Source organism: Epinephelus lanceolatus, chromosome 21 (genome assembly GCF_041903045.1).
Source record: "Epinephelus lanceolatus isolate andai-2023 chromosome 21, ASM4190304v1, whole genome shotgun sequence".
In the NCBI taxonomy this organism is placed as follows: Eukaryota; Metazoa; Chordata; class Actinopteri; order Perciformes; family Serranidae; genus Epinephelus; species Epinephelus lanceolatus.
In genome coordinates, this window is record NC_135754.1 from 15,429,616 (window position 1) to 15,450,615 (window position 21,000).

General features: G+C 41.4%; 2 protein-coding genes across 4 annotated transcripts; both read left to right on the forward strand.

The window, feature by feature from the left end:
- Positions 1 to 6,636, forward strand: uqcrc2b (ubiquinol-cytochrome c reductase core protein 2b). 3 transcript variants are annotated; one of them, XM_033610592.2, is made up of 15 exons: positions 11 to 104; positions 1,699 to 1,731; positions 1,821 to 1,922; positions 2,190 to 2,339; positions 2,496 to 2,560; positions 2,653 to 2,709; positions 3,038 to 3,162; positions 4,728 to 4,825; positions 4,914 to 4,971; positions 5,127 to 5,222; positions 5,300 to 5,499; positions 5,623 to 5,703; positions 5,838 to 5,914; positions 6,051 to 6,204; positions 6,291 to 6,636. In XM_033610592.2, the coding sequence occupies exons 1-15, from the start codon at positions 72 to 74 to the stop codon at positions 6,372 to 6,374; spliced, it is 1,413 nt and encodes a 470-aa protein (XP_033466483.1). In that variant the 5' UTR covers positions 11 to 71; the 3' UTR covers positions 6,375 to 6,636. The 3 variants fall into 3 exon arrangements, with proteins under 3 accessions (XP_033466484.1, XP_033466485.1, XP_033466483.1); XM_033610593.2 differs by lacking the exon at positions 1,699 to 1,731 and having other exon boundaries at positions 1 to 104; XM_033610594.2 differs by lacking the exon at positions 1,821 to 1,922 and having other exon boundaries at positions 5 to 104; positions 1,699 to 1,785.
- A 1,643-nt stretch (positions 6,637 to 8,279) lies between these two features.
- On the forward strand, positions 8,280 to 20,178 carry LOC117246799 (uncharacterized protein C16orf52 homolog B-like). The gene is made up of 3 exons (XM_033610776.2): positions 8,280 to 8,533; positions 17,015 to 17,227; positions 19,848 to 20,178. Exons 1-3 carry the CDS (start codon positions 8,428 to 8,430, stop codon positions 20,030 to 20,032), a joined length of 504 nt encoding a protein of 167 aa, XP_033466667.1. The 5' UTR covers positions 8,280 to 8,427; the 3' UTR covers positions 20,033 to 20,178.
- Positions 20,179 to 21,000: the final 822 nt, after the last annotated feature.

The window sequence follows — 21,000 nt, forward strand, 5'->3', positions numbered from 1 at the left end:
GTGCATTCTGGGTAGGGCACTTTCACGTCAGCCATATTGCTCCATCGTCCCGACTGAAGGAGAGAGGGGAGATGAAGGGGATTCGGGGAATTAGTCAGCTATCGGTAAGGACTTAGTTAACTTATCCTGTATAGTCATGTGTCGGGACAACTGTACACACACTAGCCGACTGTTTTACTCTGTGTTTGATTGTTGAACGGTGTAAAAAGTGAGGGTCGTGTCCGGACAAGGTGTGATGAAGAGCAGACGAGGAAGCTGGAGCTAGTCGTGTCTCCGTGCTTAACTCAACCGGCACTTACCTAACTGATAACGTTACATCATTAACACCAGACAAGTCGGGTTATACATTTAAAATCACTTTTAAACCATACTTTACTCCACTCGGGCTTTAAAAAGAAAGAGCTAGCTTCTTGTAACGTTACACTTACTTTAGCATCCCCATCCACTACTAATGTTGACGTTAGTTTAGGCTTAGGCGGCTCACTTACCTTACATTTATACCAGATTATTCAACTTTACTGACATTTTAGACTTGAGTTTTGCGTTATACAACATCATTGTTAACCTAAAGTAAAGCAGTGCTTTCTAATGTAACAGAACTAACCTTATGTGGTGATAAATCAGTCCAGCTCAACCAGCACTACACTTTTTTCACATAGTTATGAGTGAGGTAGTTTGATTCCCTATGTTTAGTGAAAGGCGACTATAAGCCTTTTAATGTGCAGATTGAGATGCTAATACAGATGTAAAATAAGTGACTGACTGACTGTAACGTTACATGAGTTGTCAAAGGTCAGAAATCATAATCGTAAAAGCTCTAGGAACTTGATAGACCTCTCATCCATTTTGGTTTGGTATGCAAAATTATCTGCTGAAGAAGAGACACTAAGTAGCCGTTGTGGTAAGAGTTTTTTGTCATCTATTTCAAAGATTCAGCTTGCAGGAGTTAGGGGTATATATTAGCTGAAATGTCATATAATAAGTATGTTTTCTTTAGTATATAATCACCTGGAAGAAAAAAAAAAAAGAATCACTGTTGTGATCTTGTTACCTCAAAATGAGCCGTTTATATCTACACAGGGAGTGGGTTCTTGTCCACAGAGATCGCCACCGCTATGTTTCTACAGTAGCCCAGAACAGACAAACCAAATACTGGCTCTAGTTAGGGCCATTCACGTTGGCTATCATAGTTAGTAGCCTCTCCACAATGAAAGCATCAGAAAAAGACAGATTTTTTAACATGACATTTGATCCCTTTATTCAGTCTATGGATTATTCAGCTCCCAGCACAAACTTCCTGAACAACGAACACTGAATGAATTTTAACCACAAGTTTTAGCTGGTTGCAATCTGCAATGCTTACTGAAAAATGCCACTAAATCCCCCTGAATCTTACACACTACTTTCAGTCAGTTTAGGGCCATTACTATTATGTCAGATTTCTGTATGGTCGACTGAAAGTTTTATCAAAATGCCAAATGTTGAGGGTGTCCAGCAACACTATATCTACTATGGGAGGAAGTATGTACAAATGGAATAAAATAATTAGTTTTGAGATAAGTATGTTGTGTGTCCCAGATTCCACCATGTCACAATCGTACATGTCTCTGTTCTGTTCCTTCCCCCCTCCTCAAATTGCCATTGCCAGCAACACATTAGTTGTAATGTCCCGCCTTCCCATGTTCTCTATTTTTCCAGACGAGGCTTTACGCGGCCCAGGCTGCCCGTAAGGTGGAGTTCAGTGGGGCCGCCGAACACGTTAAGTTTCAGCCGCAGGATGTGCAGGTCAGTGGTTGTTGACTTGTGTCTCTTCTCCACAGAGACGGTTCCATGTGGCTGCCAGAAGAGGCCAGTCCCTTGCCCAGCCTCTTGCTGGCCTCAAGCTCTCTCCAGGGACTGCCCACTCCTTCCAGGATGTCCATGTATGTTGTGGAGTGATGAGGATGAGTTGGCTGGGTTCAGTCAGTCTGAGAATGAAGAGATGAGTTAGGTTGTCTGTAGGAAAAGACACATTACTTATGTTTATGCTTTAACTGTTCGTCTCTTCTCATTGTGTTGAGAATAATTGGTCAAATCATCTAATTAAATGCCCAAATGATCTTAGATGACCCTTTATAGTGTACACTGAGACCTGTTGGTTTACATATGATGAAACTAAAGGATGACTTTATATGTGTCCTTCTGTGCAGGTGACCAGACTGCCTAGTGGGCTAGTGATCGCCTCCCTGGAGAACTATTCCCCAGCCTCCAAGATTGGAGTGTTTATCAAGGCTGGCTGTCGTTATGAGACCCCTGACAACCAGGGGGTCACCCACCTCCTCCGGTTGGCCTCCAACCTGGTATGATACTTCATACGTAGCATATTTTAAGCTTGGTACACTTTCGAACGACTGTTAATGATTCAGTATTCTTTTGGTTGGCCATTCTCCCCCAGTTTTACTATAATATTATTCATATGGCTGTATGGTGTTGACTTTCAATTCCTACTTTTCCAGACAACCAAAGGAGCGTCATCTTTTAAGATATGCCGAGGTATTGAAGCAGTAGGAGGCAGCCTGAGGTCAGTAACCTCCCATAAAGGTCACAACACATCATTGTATACAAGTGTCTTTCTTGGTCAGTATTCTTATTTGGATATCTGTTTCTCTGCAGTGTGACTTCATCCAGGGAGAACATGATCTACACCGTTGACTGCTTGAGAGATGACATGTGAGTTTTTGAATAATATCAGCATTGTGTTTAATGCTGCACGAGTCAGAAATGAACAATGTCCCTTGTTTCTAGTACAAGGAGAGGACATGCTTTCAGTATCTGTTAGACTAGACAGATGGTTGTAAAACACTTTTGAGCTTGAATTAATGTCAGTAATATGAAGATAACAACATTATGTGAAATCAGGTTCTCACACTATATTTTCATGAAACAAACACTGGTATGTAGAGGATGTTCAGTGGAGAGGCAGCTCATGCAGCAGGAGGCACAGTTTCAGCAGCACATATGTAACACATTTTTCTCCTTTTTCGTCATTTGCCTGCAGTGACACAGTAATGGAGTATTTGATCAACGTGACAACAGCCCCAGAGTTCCGGGCATGGGAGGTGTCAGATCTCACGCCCCGAGTGAAGATGGACAAGGCCCAGGCTGCAAAGAGCACTCAAATAGGTGGGCATTTATTTCCCTTTCAGTACACATACAGACTATTTCTTTAGATCTATATGTCTGCACTGGTTGTTCATAGAACAAGGGCTGTACCCGACCCAGAATATTATCAGTTGAATTGGATTCGCTGGTATATTACAAATATTCAAAGATTCCTTTTTCTTTTGCCATATAAAGTTTTGAAGTGGCACGTTCAGTGTGACAGCAGCATTCATGTAATATAGTAAACAAGCTAACTGCTCTATTGACAGATCAGAAATGTGCAAAAACATTTTTTTTCAGACACTAGATATCAAACAAAAGCTTGTGACTGTGTCATATGAAGCTGCTGTGAGCTGTGAATTCACCACTTCAGTGGTATTAGATAGGGATGTAACGATACCAGAAACTCAAGATACGATATTATCACGATAAAGAGTCCACGGTACGATATATATCACGATATTTATACAAGGGGGAAAATAGAGAAAATTTATTGTTAAAAATAGCTATTTTATTTAAAAATAGTGTATGTACACTGTACAGCATGTTATTTTTAACTTGGAAGCGTATCATAAACAAATCAACACACAGTTGAACATGTGCTTTCATCCCCCCCCCCCTGTTACTGCTAGGTAGGCAGACATTGAAGTGCCATAACAAAGTCATGTCAATTAAAACTATAGTGACAGAATATGAAAATGGAAACATTCAGTATTTTTTAAACTACTCTGAACAAAGGTGGTGTAGTACTATTACTAGAAAGTCATCTGAATGACATCAAATTATGAGGATAGAGTAGTCTTAATATTCATCAAATATACAGAACTTAGAACAATCAGACCCTGCAACAACAACAAAATTAACAAATTAGAAATAATGTTAACTCAATAACACAATCCCTCACTCACAGATAGAGAGAGAGAGAGAGAGAGAGAGAGAGAGAGATGGGTAGAGATGTGTGTAAAAGAAAACCAAAATAAATAAGGCCCAGCCATTTCCCTACATTATTTTAGTGTAACTTTATCATTTTTTTTCGCTGTGAAAACATTGGACTACCGACAAGTGGTCTTGGTCTTGTCGGAAAGCCATGATTCCGCTGTTTCATGTGATATGTGTGGCTTCTCGGTATGACGAACGGTCGCAGAGAAAATCCACAGAGAAGAACAATCAATCTCCTTACTTTTATTTGCTGTTTCCTCCGGTCACGCACGGGTCAGAGTTGGAGGCTGAGAGGCTGAGAGGCTGAGCTGCATGAGTCTGCTCTCACCTGCGTGCACAGTTGCATGCAAAGGATTATGGGGAATGTAGTCGCATAGTCATATTACCGGCTCTGTAGGAGAATGCAGCTATATAACTACCGTGGCATTCCCACGACGGTATCGAGAATTTATTTTATCGCGACACCGCAAAATTCGATATATCGTTACATACCTAGTATTAGACAGGTGCACCAAATCCAATCACTGTTTCTTTGGAGTCCACCATACAGGCTGCTAGAGTGATTTATCAGTTAAGAAGACAACTTAACTGTTAGTTTCAACATCAGAATATTGCATTGTTATCATGTCTCTTTCTGTCTTTTCCAGGTGTGATTGAAGCTCTGCATGAAGCTGCCTACAAGAACGCTCTAAGTAACTCCCTGTACTGTCCTGACCACATGGTTGGCAACATCCACTCCGGACATGTAAGTATTGTTTCAGTGTGTATTTCTGAAGACCTATGGAGTTAATATACCCATTTAAACCTTTTGTAATGTTTGTGTTTGTCTTCAGCTGCACCAGTTTGTCCAGAACAATTTCACAAGTGCAAGAATGGCTCTTGTTGGACTGGGTATGGGTCATTATACCTTTTAATATAATAACCTTATAACGACAGCAGTATTGTTTTAACTTGGGGTGTTTATACAGCTTCAAGTTATAACATAGTCCTAGTTTTCTTTAATGACCGAAACATCATTAAGTGTATGACGTTTGTCTTTCCTTCAGGGGTGGACCATGCGGTGCTGAAGCAAGTTGGGGAGCAATTCCTCAACATCCGCAGTGGGGCAGGCACCACAGGGGCCAAGGCTCAGTATCGTGGAGGTGAGCTGAACCAATGATTTGGGGGGGGGGATTTATTACGTCAAGAAAAAATTCACATCCTGTTTTTTTGTCTCTAGGTGAGATTCGTATGCCCTGCATCAGCAGTCTGGTCCACTCAGCGGTGGTGAGTCAGTCAGCAGCAGCAGGCACCGGCGAGGCCCTGGCCTTCAGTGTGCTGCAGCATTTACTGGGAGCTGGTCTGCATGTCAAGAGGGGCTCATGCGCCACCAGCAAACTGGTCCAGGGTGTTGCCAAGGCAACTGCTGACCCCTTTGATGTGAGTGGGTGTCAGTTCCTAAAATAAACTTCTAAAATTGTTCATACACTGGGGCCTTGTCTTGCATCAATCATCATTCAACACTACCTGTAAAAACATTTTTTTCTTTTTTTGGCTGAACAGGTTAGCGCTTTCAACTCAAGCTACTCTGACTCTGGTCTGTTTGGAGTTTACACCATTTCCCAGCCAGGAGTTGCTGGTGATGTGAGTATCCCTTAGTCATGACAAGAGTCCGTTCATTGACACAAACTGTTCAACAAAGTAGCTGCAGTCAAGTTTTTAACAATGAAACTGGAAACAGTGAAACATGTAAGCTCTGTCTTCTTACGTCTCTCCAGGTGATCAAGGCTGCGGTTGCTGAGGTGAAGGCTGTTGCTGATGGTGGAGTCACAGCTGCTGACCTCACTCGGGCCAAGTAAGTAAGACAGACAGACAGACAAGACAGAGACATGACTTTAAATTTTACATTGTTATTTACATCAAATTGAAAGTTTTCCTCTTAGTTTGCACTATTGTATCTTATGATGAGCTTGTGTTTGTTTCCTCTGCAGGGTCCAGCTGAAGGGGGAGTTCCTGATGTCCCTGGAGACATCAGAGGGTTTGCTAGAGGCCATGGGCACTCAGGCTCTGACTGAAGGATCCTACTGCCCCGCTGAGGAAATCTCCAAAAAGATTGACAACGTCACCCTGACAGATGTCTCCAACGTAAGACATTTAGTTCAGATTTACTACATCTTTAATTGTGTTGTGCAGTCAATAATGTTACCATCAACTTTCTTGTGTAATTGCAGGCTGCCAAGAAATTCATGACGGGTAAGAAGACCATGGTGTCCAGCGGCAACCTCATAAAAACACCCTTCGTGGACGAGATCTAAAGCCCTCCTCGACACCTCGTACTGTGCCTGACTGATGGCAAAGCAGAATTTGTGTCCTTCTACATTTTGACAAAAAGGTCATCGATGCGGTTGTTCTGAGGGATATAATGTCTTAACACCACTGGGTATTTATCGGTGTTGTAACATCATATTTTCAGGTGATGCTGCTCTGGCGCATCCCAGTGTCGTGCTCCACTCATCTGTCCACATTAACTGTATAGCTGATGTAAAATAATGAATAAATTCTATCTACCTTACAGAGTTTCAAGTGTTGTGCTGTGGTGTTTTATGTCTGTCATACTTTAGTATTTGAGTTTTTGCTTGAAAATGAAAACCAATTCACAAAAACAATTTTAGATCTGCTGAGATGCTTTTTCTGGAGGTTTTGATTGAAAAAACTAAATAAGAATGAACTGTAAAGTCAATATGCATGAGAAGCTGAGGTGTAATTTCCACTGTTCCATTTTTCAAAGTCCCATTTGTGTTTCAAAAACATAATTATTTTTTCTTTCTAACAAAAACCTTGGGCTTAAAACGTTCTTTTTAAGCCAAACGTTGGATTCTGGCTGGAATTTGAATTAAGCTGCTGATTTTTGCTCTGGTATACTTAGAAAATGCCCCAAAAGAGTATCATATTTACCATATTTAGCACTATTATGGCACAAATTAGTAAAATGAGCAACTTAATTATTTGCTGGATTTATTTTTGGTTACCCCAGTCCTGAAATATACACTCAACCAGCCACATTTCTAGGTACACCTTGTTAGTACCAGGTGGGACCCCTTTTGCCTTCAGAACTACCTTCATTCTTGGTGGCATAGCTTGAACAAGATGCTGGAAACATTCCTCAGAGATTTTGGTCCATATTGACATGATAGCATCACACAGTTGCTGCAGATTTGTTAGCTGCACATCCATGATGCGAATCTCCTGCTCCACCACATCCCAAAGGTGCTCTATTGGATTGAGATCTGGCAACTGGAGGCCATTGGAGTACAGTTAAGTCATTGTCCTCAAGAAACCAGTTTCCAAAGGCACACCCTTGATGGGAAGTGTTCAAAATCATGCAAAGTTTTAACATCTAGCTGCAAGTGAGCAAACTCAATCTGCTGATGCGAAGACCGTGTAATATAGTCAAAAGCTCAAAGGCAAGTAAGTGGACCTTGGAAATTTTTTTGTGCAACCTCAGTGTTTTGTCTCGGAGAGAAGAGTGCCACTTTGCAAATGTGACTGCATGAGTGTGGGATGTAATTTGCATTGCAAAAGGTGCTCAGTCAAATGGTCATCCTTTGCATCATTTACCGTGATGCAAAAAGCACCAGGTCAGGAGCGTCGGCTATTTCCACATTTTCTCGCGAGACTTGCCCGCAACAGACATGGAGACGCGAGCTGCCTGAATTTTAGTTCTCATTGCTGTGAGAGGACAGCACCGCCTTGCATGAAGCACCCTTGCTGTGCGTTTCATGTGCTTTTTAAAGAGGTAAAGTGACGATATAGTGCATATGAGTGAGGAGGTTTGGAGCTGCAGAGAGGCGCATTGATCGCGAGCATGGGCGGCGTTTCCCGTCTGTGTGCGTCCAGAGGAAAGAGAAAGCTTCCATGTGGGGGGAGAGAGCTCGGGGGCTCCATGCACACTCAGGAAACAAGTCGACTGCATGCATGAATACGCTTTCACTGCTGGAGGTTTAATCACCGAGTAAAGCCAATTCTCCACCCCGCTTTCTGCTCATGTCACCGGGATGTGTTGGAGCATCCGGAGGTAAGTGATCCATGAACCCGGGAAGCGACCCTCTCCTCCCGGGCTGGAGAAGGGCCAGCAGGTCGGGTCAGGCTCGGCTGCTGGAGGACTAAATGAAAGGGGATGTTTTGAAGGATCAGCCTGCATATTTCAAGGATCAAACATGTGCGGACAAATCATGGATCTTCATCATCCTCATCATCATAAGTTAGCTGGCTGGCTCTAGGTTAGGCTGCTGACTTCTAGATGTCCCGCCTCCCCTCAGGTGAGACAGAGGCACACAAACACTCTGACCTCCACCTGTGTCCACCGACATGGATAAACTCACCGTGATTTCAGGATGTCTCTTCCTCGCTGCAGACATCTTTGCCATCGCCAGCATCGCCAACCCGGACTGGATCAGCACTGGAGAATCAGCTGGTAGGTTTTTGTTGTCACTTAGTTTCACTGCTGCACTGTGTTTGTCCTGGATAAGTGTCTGTGGTTACTAATGGGAGGTCAGTCACTGCACAGCACAACCCTAAGTCGAAAATGGCATCTGTTTGTGGATGAAAAAACAAACAAACAAAGTCTGAGGCAACAGTTGCACACAAACATTGCTAAATCTCTAGTCTAATGTGGTTCTCAGCCTTTTTGGCCTATTAAGATTAAGGTGATGGCATCTGTGTGATCACTGTTTGAGAGTGAGAGGTAAGTGTCTAATATTTGACTGGAGAAAATGGAAAAAGTTTCTAAAAAATGGAATAAACAGATGTTTTTCCTTCATCTGGTGACCACCCAGATTTATGTTGGCACCCAGTGGAGAGGTCTGACCCCAGGCTGTTAATCACACTTTTAGAGAATTGGAGAAATGTTAGTGTATTGAATGATTTTCAACAAACCAAAAAGGAAAACATGAATAATCTGGTGTCTAAATTGTCCTCTGAATTCAGCAAAGGTCAAGCAAATGTCCCAAAGTTCAGATACTTAAACAGTAACTGTTCTGCCAGTCAAGTTATTTTACTGTAATGTACTCAAATGTCCATATTCTTACAAGATCATCTTCATCATCCTCCAACACAAGAGTGCAGGTTTGCTTCAACATTATGGAGGGGACACACATACATAAAATGGGGGTTTGGAGGTCCGCTGCCAGAAATTTTTTAGCATCACACGTTTAATTTCCTGCAATATGTTGTTTTTTATGCACAAATGTATGGTGTAAAAGCTTTTAATTTTGTCAAAAGTCCTGCAACTTTCATGTTATTAGAGAGGGAAAAATGCACATGTTCTAACTATTGAGGAGAACATGTGCAGGGAGTGCAGTGCACTTCAAAGGCCCAAAACTACTTTTCTTAGTCAGCTTTTTAATGTAAATCATTAAATCCTATATGTAAAACACAGTTTTCTATCAAAGCTTGAACAGATTTTTTTATTTTACGCAGGATATTTCCATATTTGTGTTTGTATCTGTGCGTTTCTTACTGCTTCGAAGGTGTTCAGCTGTAAAAAAATGATGTTGTGTACGTGCACCAATCAAGGTTTAGCAAAATTTGAATGAAAATGTGAGGACAGTTGTTGGGTTGTTTAAAAACGTATGCAGCACAACAACTTATTGGCTGTATCCAAATTCCATGCTAAAACAGTACGTGAGATTTTTCTAGTATGTCTGAAATTTTAGTAGGAAACCCATAGCACTTGACTTGCACACTGTTTCCGATGAAACATTGTAGTATGCAATCACTGGACACTATGTCGACATAATTATCCCACAGTGCAGTGCGGTAGACAACGTTTGTCACGGACATGACCAAGACAGCTGAGACAACTTGAGACAGTTTAAGTATAAGTGTAAGATTTCACATATTTTTTAGATTATTTTCAAATTGCTGGCAGAGTTGAGGTTGGCCAGAGTTAATATAGGTTACCATGGTTACTTGTCGCCAACCTACAATGAGGCTCTCTTGAAGTGACATGGTAATTACAGCTTAGGGATCAAAAGCTACATACTACTGTTTGTGTACACAAAAGTATTACAACGATAGAGCACATATCAGGAATGTAGTGTCTTCTTTTAATCCCCGCATTCCACTACTTTGTGACTATATCACCCACAATGCAACTCAACCACTGTCAATTCTGTTGGAGATTCGGATGTGTTATGGTAGTAGTGGCTGATGTAGCCTCAAGCAGAGATGATGATCGGTCTGGAGACCTTGAGACCAGGAGATTTCACACAACTTGTAGTCTTCAGCTCCAACAGACGCTGACTCGGGTGACATCACTTCAAGATATACTATGCAAGAATTGTTGGTTACTGTTTGTATATAATATTGCCAGTGAAATTGAAAGCCAACCCCGGGTGCTGTGCCTGCGATTTTCATAGCTTCTTCTTGGACTCATGCTGCTTACAGTCTTGCACCTGGTTGTTACCTTTTTATAAGGCGCACTGATCCCATGAACGCCCCAATCATAGCAAAATAAGAAGGAAAATACAGGCAGATGGCAGAGTCTCTGCAGATAAAAACACTGCCACACACCTCTCCTGGGTCATAAGTGATGGATGAGAGGGATTACTTTTGTATGAGTCTATACAATGTCTTTTTTTATTTAGGAGAATCCTGCATAGTATATCTTTACAACAGTTTCACACATCTCCTTCTGGAGACAAAAAGGCTTCATACAACTTTTTCACATGTGCAGTAGTACACTCTGACGCCTGTTAACAGATTTTGATGTGTAAAATGGGTGGAATTTCCCTTTAACTTTGAACGACTCATAGCTAAGGATAATTTTTTGGAACTGGAACTTTGATCGTTTCAGAGAGCTTGATTTTAAATCATGTTTAATACTTACATAAATATGTTGGCGTCTTAAATCAGTGTCAAAACTTGTTCTGGAATAAATTAAAACACTAGTTATCACCATTATGATCATTTTACAGCCAATACTGATCACTTGTGGGAAGTTAGATTTTATTCATTGTACAGTCAGTCCTAGAATTAAAGTGCCGAATACAGGTTTTATCCAAATCCCACAGACTTCTACTCACAGTCAGCCTCCCTGGTTATTTCAATAGAGTAATATTCAGATGCAAAGTCCAAAAGCTAAACATTGACTAAAACTGATGCAACAGACAAACAGCACCACTACAGTATATGCACAGCTGCTGGAGGTTCTTGTCAGCCTCCATCCTCATGCTACAGTGGAGCAGAGATAAGCACGTTACCGGCGTAAAAAATACTGACTGCTGCTGCAAGTTGAGTACATAACAAGATGTTTTTGTCACATAATTGAATGAATAACCACAGCACCAAATCTTTCTCTCCCAGTCATCATAGCACAAAATGGACTGTAGTTCAGACCGGCTCACACTGAAGGTTTTGACTCTTGTTCCCTGATTGCAAGCGATGGTGTGAAATGACTGTACTTACTGTACTAAAAGCTTTTTGTTCCTGTTTAATTAGCCGAGTAGTAATTACCTGAAAGCAGGAAGTGTTGTTTGGGAGTGAAGATGTGGGACTCTTAATTTGGCCTCCTGGGAGAACGGTGCTTTCCACCAGAAGAATTAACGCTCCTCGCGCTCAGTCATGATGTATTCTTATTTTGAGTGCTTAGTGTACACGCAGAAGTAAAAACACACACACTCATACATGTATATATGTATATTTATTTCGTTTTGTTTTCAGACTGTTCCTCTGCACTTAGCCCAGCTCTGATGAATCTAGTTAGTTGGCCATCTAGATTTATACACCCAGAAAAGGGAGAAAATATACAGAATAAACTTATTATAATAATAACATAATAAGCCCATGCTCACTATGAATATGCACTTTGAGAATTTCCTATTGGTTGACATGATCAATAGAATCACACCACTGGTGACGGCAACACTTGAGTTAATTATAGCTGCTGTTCAAACACTGATGTGCTCACGAGCCACTCTATCATAGTGCTTTTCTATCTACCACAAGGTCATGCTGTCAGCACTGTGTGTGTGTGAGAAAGAGAGAGAGAGAGAGAGAGAGAGAGAGAGAGAAACTGCACCAATGTGAGCAGATGCACTTGTGTGTTTGTGTGCTTAAGTGCCGTGTTGCGAGATTTGAAGGAGCAGAAAAATGTCGAAGCAGTTTACGAAGTGTTCGCTAAGTACAGGTTAAGGTACTTAGTGAACCCCCCCAACACACACACACACACGTACACAAATGCTTAGTCTGTTAAAGAAGTCTCTGACTGATTCCTTTCCATACAGTGTTCCATAACACAACAGGAAACTGTCACAGGTCTGTATTTCCTTCACCAGGAAAACAAATAAAGTAAAGTTACTTATTAATTTTTTTCATTCTTTCTTATTTTATTCCTGTGCCGGCTCTCATTCATAATCATACATTTTGTTGCTGAAAAGAATAAGTCACTCACAAAATGATCATTTGTATATCAGTTACTCACCCAGTGTTATGTTGAATTTGTGAATAAATGCTTTCTTGCATGCCTCAGTGGTACACGAAGAATCCAAAAACTGAGATATTGCTGCATGAAGTGGAACAAAAGGGGTTCATGTTTAAACTATAGCAAAACATTTATTTGCAAAGTCTCACACAACTCGTGCAGTATAATCAAAGTCTCTAAGTTTAATGCGAAATGGAAGTGTACAGATTAACAGATGATTTGTGCTGATAAGATTTAACAAAAGTTTTTGCTGTTTAGACACCAGAGGGAGCTTATTAATGAGCAGCAGCACGAAAAATTCTCCCATGGGGTCCAGACGCTGGTGGAGGTGGTGGTGGCTGATGACTTTGGCTGATGAGTGCTGAGGCGAATAGAGGCTGCATCCGAGAAGACTAGGCAGTGACGGGGCGGTGGAGGGTGCGCACGGGAGCAGCATGAAAGGACTGTGGGCAGAAATTAACCATATTTAAATTGAGGAGCAGTGAGATGATAGGCTGATGGAGAAGGTGTGTCGCTGCGCTATTGGTTGATCAGCTGTAGAGCGGCTGATGACGCGATTGACAGCTCCGAACACTGACCACCGGAGAGAGAGCAGGAGCATGCATGCAAGGAGTGAATGGCAGGGTGAGGAAGAAGATAATGTGTTTGAGACTGTTCACGATGAAGTGTTTTAGATGGTAAAGCTTTAGCAAAAATTTGATATACAGTGGTGGAAAAAAGTTTTCGGACACCCTTAAAATTTTACACAATTATCATCATTTACACAATTATTATCATGAAATATTTGTGGAAAAATCTTTTTTGTGTTTCAAAAGGTGTGGCTGCATTAGACAGATACAAACAAATACAAATTATATTTTTTTGTTTATTGTTTACAAGAAAAACTAACAAAACTAAATTCTTGACAGTTTCAATATGTCAGTTCTCAACATTGTCGGTATCAAAGTCAACAAATAACAGAGAATGTGTTCAAAACTGAACAAAAAATAAATAAACCATCACATCATCAAATTAATATTTAGTAGTCCTGCCATTGGCACGTAGTAGAGCTCTAATCCTGGCTGGCATGTTCCCCACGAGCCTTTCACACTGTTGAGGGGTAATCTTGTCCCATTCTTCTTGAATTACTGCTTTTAATTCTTCTAAATTCTTTGGTTTATGCTTTGAAACAGACCTTTTGATAATCCACCACAGATTTTCAATGGGGCTCATGTCCGGGGATTGAGCTGGCCACTCTAAGACCTGGATACTGTGCTCCTGCAGCCAAGTTCTACTGGCCTTGGATGTGTGGCAAGGGGCATTATCTTGTTGAAACATCCAGTTTTTACCTCGACGGAACAGTGCACGCGCAGAAGGGAGCATGTGGGTTTTGAGAATGGTACAATACTTGGTAGAGTTCAATGTGCCATCACAGACAGTGAGATGACCAACACCAGCAGCACTCATGCGTCCCCAAACCATGATACTGCCTCCACCATGCTTGACAGTAGGTACTGTACATGCTGGAGATAATGCTTCGCCTGGCCTTCTGCGTACCCTCACATTAGTAGGAGGAAGATAAAGCTGGAAACTGGACTCATCTGACCACAAAATCTTCTTCCAATTCCTGGCTGTCCAGTTCTTGTGTGCCTGGGCCCAACGATCCCGGGCTAACCTCTGTCTCTCATTGATCAGGGGCTTCTTGATAGCCTTGTAGGACCTCAAGCCATGATCTAAAAGTCGGCCACGTACAGTGCGGGTGGAACACTGGACACCAGTTTGGTTTGACCACTGCTGCTGAAGCTCCTGTGATGTCATTCGGCGGTTTTGCCTGCACATGCCAATCAGGATGCGGTCATTTCTTGCTGAAGAAACCCTTGGACGCCCAGATCTTGGTTTGTCTTCCAAGCTGTTGGTTCGTCTGTATTTCTGCAGAGTGTATCCAACTGCGTTAGGTTCCTTGTTTTAGCCATTTTTTTTTGTGTCTGAAGAACTTTCAAATGTGCTGGCTTTATGTAGACACAAAGCTTGGCAACAAAAATTGTGTCTTTTAATAAAAAGAACGACCTTCATCACTGGTACCAAAATGACCCAATACTCAAAATTTCTTATGTATTTTTATGGAACCAATCAATTTTAAGTTTTTAATGGCTTTTTTAGGATTTATTTAGTATTTTGGCTGTGACTGTACTAAAAGAAATTGCACTTGAAGACCTGTGAAGAGTGATTCTTAATGCAGTATTTCACAAATGCATGGGGTGTCCGAAAACTTTTTTCCACCACTGTAGTATTGCTGTTGTTAAACGCGCCACCCCTTTACTTCAATTCCCCACAAATTTTCTGTTTTTGGATTCTTCGTTCACTGTAGAGGCATGTAAGAAAACCAACGTTTTCTTCCCAAACTCAAGGTACCACAGGGTGAGTAACTGATGTACAAATGGTCATTTTGCGTTTGAAGTTTTCCTTTAAGTTTATTCTCGCTCTCTTAAATCATATCAAAAACAAAGCCCGCGCTCCATCATGGCAGGAAGCAAAAGCACATTTCTGTGTGACTTTTATTTTTTTGGTATGGAGTCCAATATGCGGGGAAATGAATGCACTATTTACATTGTCCCCCACCCTGCAGTGTGAAAGGATGTGTTGAAAGGGAACAGGATATCCTGTGTATAGGGGTGGGTAGGTCAACCTACAGGAGGATGTGGTTCAGCCTGGTCCTGGTATCATCACCCAGCACTGTATCCAAAATCAGCAACCGAAGCTCTTTCAAGCCAGCAATAAATATTTTAAGGGCTGATGGATATGGGAGTAGGAATTAAATCTGTTGACTGTTTTGTAGTATGATTTTCTCAGGTCCCTAATTTTAGTTGTACATCTTTTACACATTGTATAGTTTAAAAATAATAAACCGCTAAATGTAAATTAAGGGGTGTTAATGGTTTTAAGCAGCAGGTGTTTATTCAAAAGCAGCATATGTTATGTAATTATCCCCCCTAATTAAAAGATGTTTCAGTGCCTCCCTGTGTTTTTCCTGCACTCTTTGTGATATTGGTTACTTGTAATTTTGGCCATTGTGACAATTATGTTAATTCTACAGTCGCGTGGTTTAAATTGCCCAGAATAAATCCATAAATCCATAAAATGTATAAAGCTCCTCTTTCTTCTGTGTCGGTTTGGCGGGCGCTAACTGCTCGCTGAGGATAATAAGAAAGAAAAAAGGAGCAAGACAAAAGACTAAATGAAGGTGTGGGAGGATTTCATTTATGTGCTCTGTGTTGTGTCGTCTATGTAGTCAGGCTGGATGCAGAGTTGAGCAGATGCAGTCTCTGTTGGGCTCCGTGTGTGTGTGTGTGTGTGTGCTACCTGACATCACAGCCACCCAGCAGGCTCTGTGAGACAGCAGGCCGTCAGGTGACTTGCCATCTGATGTAGGGTTATTGATCTCTTCGTTTCTTACATCTTACAGTTTCTCTCTCTGTGTCTATGATGCTTTGGTGGTTCTTGCCAGAACCCTGAGCCTGTTTGACATCATTCATGAATCACTAGGGGTCACTGCTGCCGCTGGGACACAGTGTTTCCATACCAACAGGTTCCTCGGCCTCCGGTCACTGTGGGGAATCAGAGGGACTCCTGGGAGGTCATCAGCCAGAAACATAAGAACTACTGTAATGTCATATGTTGCTGTGCATTAGGCTGTTTTTGCCGTTCACTTAATGGATTTAATGTGCAGGTCCCATCTGTTTGGGACTGAGCCTTAAAGTGAGCCTTAAAGTGAGTTTTAGCTCATTGTTAAGCTGACTGGCCACCAACTTATCTGTCTTGGTTCGCTCTCACCACTCTCATAGCCTTGCTTTCGGCTGCAGCAAACAAAAGACAAAAAGCATCAATCAGTAGACAGACACAGTTAGTGACCAGAGACCAGTTGCATATAACCCTGTGTAGATTGATGACTAAAACTGTGTGTACACACAAAGGAAGAAATATGCCTACACATTCTTTTAGTCAGATTTATGAAGCTATGCGTACGCCTGATTCTGTTTTATAAATCTCAGTCGTGGTGATGCTGGGTGCACCTGCATGAGCCTCATTTCCACACTCAGAGTTCGCAATAAATGACTGTAGAAACTCTATTAAACATACGTTTGCATATCAATACTTGTGCCCCTGCATCACTCATTAGACCTGTCAATGAGAAGTGACTTATTCTTGGTTTTTGTGCGTACGTGTGGTTTATGTATCAAACCCCAGCTGGTGAACGTATCAGAGCATTTAGCAGCTAAAGCTCCAGATGCTTTCCTAAGGAGCTGGTAGAGACCAAAAACAGAGCTAAAAGAGAGACAGTATTGACCTACAGTCATCAGTTTGCTAACAAGTTTGCCATATCAGTTTGTATGTCAATGTTATGCCCACAACATGTTTCAGCCGCCCCCAAGTGGCCAAAAAATGTTATTGCGGATATAAAGAGGATTTTTTTTCTCCCTCTCTGTCTCCACCCAGGCTCTCTGACTGTGGGTCTGGTTCGTCAGTGCCAGACCATTCACGGCAGAGACCGGACCTGCATCCCCCCGCAGCTTCCCCCGGAGTGGATCACCACACTCTTCTTCATCATCCTGGGCATCATCTCCCTCACCGTCACCTGTGGTCTGCTGGTGATGTCACGCTGGCGCCGCGAAGCTGCCCGATACGCCCGATGGATCGCCTTCACAGGGAGTAGGTGTTCGCTGTCACCTTAAATGCTCTTCAATCATAACCATCTCTCTTTGAATAAATAGTTTCAAATTTGTTACCAAATGACATTCCAGGGTTGAAGACAACTGTCAGCCAATAGGAAGTGACAAACTTACAGTTGAGAGCAAAACACAAGTTCAGCATTGACAGACTGACATTATATTCTTCCTTGAAACCATCGTGGACATTTGTAAACACAATTGCTCTGTGTCCAGTTTGCTGCTGGTAAATAACAGTTTTATGAATATTAAAGTTGTCTTAATATCACACCCAACCCTTTTAGCCGTAAAGTACCACACCAGGGTCAGAAATTAACTGCAGGTGGAGGCAAGCTCACCCATTATAGCTTATAAAATGCTTGTGAAAGTAACCGATGCTACTTGAGAATTTCCTGTGAGGTAAATGGAGCCTTCCTCAGAACTCAGCGCTTCATTTCAGGAGAGCTTTTAGTCCGGTAATTATGAACATCTTGACAAAGTGACTGTGGAGGAGCTGTAATTGATGGGCCGTTTTCTATTTTTACAGGAAAGAGACAGAGTTTGTCTGTTACAGGGGACCAGAGCAGGAGCTTCACTTGGCTCCAATTATAGAAAAATATGAAGCAGGTTCTCATGAGTAGACCATCAATACTGGGGGCTGATTTTAGTGCTAAGGACAGTTTTTTTCCACACATATTTTAATACCTAAAAGCTGCCTTAAAAGTTTGTATGCTGTGTAGTTGTTCATAATATTTTATATTGGACACCTCATCTATCATTAAGTCAAATGACAGCCCCTGACTAAGTGACATTTTGTTGATATTTTATATTATATTCAGTGTATAACAGTAACAGTACAGAACAACTGGTAAAGTCGTTTATTAGTAAATATTTATTCAGTTTTCTTACACCAATCATAATCAAGAAGGCTTCGGGACCACCTATGAAGGTTTGGCGACCCCTAGTGGTGCGTAGGACTCCTAGGTTGGGAACCAGTGGTCTTGAGCAGTGGTTCCCAATTGATGGACTGTGGTCCAAAAGTGGGTCGCAAACATGTCAAGATTGTAATAAACGCACTTTATTTTTGAAGTACAGTGAATTTTTGGCACAAGCTTTCATTCTGAAATGCTGTTTCCTGTTGTAGAGTGAGTAAATAACAGACAGCTGCTTAACAGAGACGGCAAACTAAGACGATGACATGGCCGAATGCAAGTATGACACTGAATATGTTAAACTTTGTGGATCTTGAACTAATGACTACGGAGCAGTCTGGACCCCGTGGCTGGACCAGTTGGGAACCAGTGGTCTAGAGCAGTGATTTGTCTTTTTTTTGTCAGATGGACCCCAGTAGCCATGTCACATGAGCTCCAGTCACCTTTAGTTGACAACTCCATTGAGTTTCAGTTCATCCATTACTTTTAGCTATTTGAACTCTTACTTGTAGCTATCTGTTTTGATTATGCAAACTATTTTAACCAGCTGTTCATTACTTTTAGCTAACAGTTTTAGCTGTTTGTCTATTACTTGTTGCTTACTGGTAACTATTTTATCTATTACTAAGAGACAATTTACCATTTATGCATTAGTTTTAATTATTTCACCATTTATTGCTTCTAACTGTTTCAACCATTTGCCCATTACGTTTAGCCAACTCCATTCCTTTAAAGAAATTCTACACCCGCTAAATGATCATTAGTTTGTCAGTTAGTTGTTCTGTGTTATGTTGAATTCATGAAGAAAATTTTGATTTTCTCTCATGCTTTCACAGTGAACAAAGAATCCAAAAAACAGCAAAAATTCTTGATAAATTGAATTAAAAAGGTCTGTGTTAAACAAACGCAAAACTATATCAAAACATCTGCACACAACTTGTGCAGTATAATCCAAGTCTTATTTATTCAGTTGTTTGCTCAGTGCTTCCCGACTGCATTTTCACCGAAACCTTCCTATTAAAAACACTTCGGCAGGCTAGCTACTCATCCATGCATGGCACTGTTTATGGGGAAGTGTATAAAATAGTAAGGTTTTAGCAAAAATGCAGGTGATTGGGAAGTACTGAGCATACAGCTGGATAAATGAGACTTGGATTATACTGCAGGAGTTGTGTGAGAGTTTGTAAATCAATATTTTGATATAGTTTGATACGTGGAACACTTTGACTTCATCAAGAATAATCGCCTTTTTTGGATTCTTCATTCACAGTGGAGGCATGTGAGAAAAAGGTTTCTTCACAAATTTAATGTAACACGAGATGAGTTATTGATATACAAAAGAACATTTGGGGGTGAAGTATTCCTTTAAGCTAAATATTTCAATTATTTATCCCTTACTTTTAGCTAATGTAACTGTTTATCCCTCACTTCAGCTTATCCCCTGGCTCGCTAACTAGTTTCCATGCTCTCTCAACGTGTGTTCAGGTGGCACAGCTGGCCTGATATTTGAAAGCAAAATTTAAATCGAAATTGAAATTTAAATCTTGTTTTCTGTATTTCTAAATGTGTTTAGCTTCTCTACAGTCTTTTCTGATAACCCCTGGCAGCTGCAGGAGTACTCCAGGTTGGGAGTCGCTCGTCTAGAGGGGAAGGTAATCTTCTTTCTGTCCGTGTGTTTTTCATCTGTCACAGTGGTCCTGTTCTGCATGGCTGCCCTCATATTCCCCATCGGCTTCTACATCAACGAGGTTGGAGGACAGCCATATAAGCTCCCCAACAACACGGTGGTGGGCTCCTCCTACGTCCTCTTCGTTCTGTCCATATTCTTCACCATCGTGGGACTGCTGTTTGCTGGGAAGGTGTGCCTGCCCGGCTGAAAAACTCTCCTCTTCTTTTTGTGTCTTTGGAGAAACTCCACCATTGGAGGCAACTTTTGTGACTCTTCATGGCAGTGTTGGAAGCATAGCTGAAGTTGAACAAAACTGAGAAACATCTGTTTGTGTTTGTCCTTAGGATGATTTGTCACAATTCCTGTAACTGGAGCCGAAATCATGCCATCCGTCCATCTGTTTGTTCAGAGACTGAGCAGAGGCAGAGAGCTCTGAAACAGCCCTTATCATCATCAGTCCTGAACGATGAGTGTGAAGTGATGAACAGGCAGGAGAATTAAAAAAAACATGATGGAAATGGATTCAAACATCCGAACTTTCAAGGGAGGCCTGCTGTATTATCCGTCACCTTAACATTTACTGACAGATAACCCTTGCTCTTCCCATCCCATCAACAAGATGCACACAGACTGACATGTCAGGCCACATGCTGGCCAAAGCACCAAATATCGGCCAGTCACCTCCAATATAACGGAGGCTCTTCTCTGACCACAGCTACATGGAACTATCTGTAATATATACAGTGATGTTTCATTTTCTTGGCACATTTTATTTATTTGTTTAATTGTTCAGTTCTGTTTTTTGTAAAGGTATTTTTTATTGAAAGGCCTAATGTATCCCAGAGTTTCCCTGCCGTTAATGTGTGGTGGATCACTTTGCCTTAAAGAACTGTTAACCTTAAAATAAGTATCATATTGTTGAGTTGTAGTGTCTTGGGATCAATTTTAAAATTCTGGATACATGAAATGATCTCGCATAAAAATGTTAGAACTAGAATGTAAAATGGGCTTTCAGGCAACATCGGTCCAAAATGATCATAATGAGGAGTGAGTAGTGTAAAGTTGTGTGCATGGATGTGTTGCATTAATATGAGCTGGTCTCTACAATGATGTATGGATCAGCAGTGAGCCTCACATCGACAGGTCAAACCTGTTCCGGTCTCTCTGTTACGGCTT

What these genes read in the sequence shown, in the direction of transcription:
- uqcrc2b (XM_033610592.2), top strand. Translation starts at nt 72, where the DNA reads ATGAAGGGGATTCGGGGAATTAGTCAGCTATCG. An exon ending in TCCGGTTGGCCTCCAACCTG is followed by an intron (nt 2,340 to 2,495) that starts GTATGATACTTC and finishes CTACTTTTCCAG; the next exon opens with ACAACCAAAGGAGCGTCATC. An exon ending in CAAGGCTCAGTATCGTGGAG is followed by an intron (nt 5,223 to 5,299) that starts GTGAGCTGAACC and finishes TTTTGTCTCTAG; the next exon opens with GTGAGATTCGTATGCCCTGC.
- LOC117246799 (XM_033610776.2), top strand. Translation starts at nt 8,428, where the DNA reads ATGGATAAACTCACCGTGATTTCAGGATGTCTCTTCCTCGCTGCAGAC. An exon ending in CAGCACTGGAGAATCAGCTG is followed by an intron (nt 8,534 to 17,014) that starts GTAGGTTTTTGT and finishes GTCTCCACCCAG; the next exon opens with GCTCTCTGACTGTGGGTCTG. An exon ending in ATGGATCGCCTTCACAGGGA is followed by an intron (nt 17,228 to 19,847) that starts GTAGGTGTTCGC and finishes CATCTGTCACAG; the next exon opens with TGGTCCTGTTCTGCATGGCT.